Below are 1,102 nucleotides of genomic sequence, written 5' to 3' on the forward strand. Positions count from 1 at the left end.
GAGTCAGGGCATGGGAGGGATGCGCATGCAGGGCTGTCAAGTGCAGTAGTGGCTGGTGTATTTACCATTCACAGCACCCTCATGCGGCTACTGCGACAGAATCACAGGCATGGCTGTGTGTAGTGCATGCACTCCTCTAGCGATATCCGGCACCCCCCCTGCCCCCTGGCCGGCACAAATCTACGGCGCTCTCTGTCCACTATTTCTGGTGCGCTTCATGCACCCAATCAGTACGCAATCAATGATACTCGTTCGCGTGCATGGCTGATGACTAATGGCATCACGCCGATGTTTGTGCACTGGCATGGAGTGCAGGTTGCTGTTGCTGGATTCTGAGCCGATTGGCAGTTTCGTCATCAGGCACGCGCCAGACACTTGCCCTCTGTCATCAGTAGGGGGCCAGCAGTGAAGTGCGGTATTGGCCTGCCTGCTGGCGGAGTGCGGCCATGTGCAAGGGATGGACCGCAATGCAGTAGTCGCGGGCGGGATGGTGCATAATACACGTGCTCGCTGCGGCTCTCCCCCCAACTACCGGCGGAGGACTGATAACACCAAATCCACAGCCAGCAACGAAGCAAAGACCTGTCAATGCCGCGCCTTTTCTTTTGCAATCCGCTTCATGAGCATCTCAGTGCGGAGGTTGCTGATTCTCGCGCGGTACCTGTCCACTTCGTACTCCGCCGCAACGCTGCCGCCGGTGCGCCCTTCTTGCGGCGTCGCCCCCGTGCCGCCGCCGCCGCCGCCCTTGCCTCCCTCCCTTGGCGCCCTTGACCGCGAGCGGCTGCGCACCCTGCCGCGCGAGGCGCTGCGGCGGCGGTCGCTCGCGCTGCCGCTGCGGCCCCTGTCGCGTCGGGGCGGCGTCGGGCGGCGCGGCTCGCCGCCGCGGCCGCCGCCGCCGCCCTTGCCTCCCTCCCTTGGCGCCCTCGACCGCGAGCGGCTGCGCACCCTGCCGCGCGAGGCGCTGCGGCCGTGGCGGATCTCGTGCCTGCTGCGCCGGTCTCCGCGTCCCTCTGAACGATGCCGGCCGTCTGGTGGGGAGCATTCCCCCTCGCTGAGCTGTGGGGGAACCGGGCGACAGGGGAGGGGCGTGTGGGTGGCTGCA

The 1,102-nt window shown here is 65.9% G+C and overlaps 1 protein-coding gene across 1 annotated transcript; it reads left to right on the top strand.

Moving 5' to 3' along the window:
- Positions 1-619: 619 nt before the first annotated feature.
- MNEG_14994 (hypothetical protein) lies at positions 620-996 on the top strand (the record flags this gene model as incomplete). The annotated part of the gene is made up of 1 exon (XM_014036535.1): positions 620-996. A coding segment is annotated over one exon (377 nt), but the record flags the coding sequence as incomplete, so codon positions are not given.
- Between the last annotated feature and the right edge of the window lie 106 nt (positions 997-1,102).

This window comes from Monoraphidium neglectum (genome assembly GCF_000611645.1).
Source record: "Monoraphidium neglectum strain SAG 48.87 unplaced genomic scaffold scaffold04939, whole genome shotgun sequence".
Taxonomy (NCBI): Eukaryota; Viridiplantae; Chlorophyta; class Chlorophyceae; order Sphaeropleales; family Selenastraceae; genus Monoraphidium; species Monoraphidium neglectum.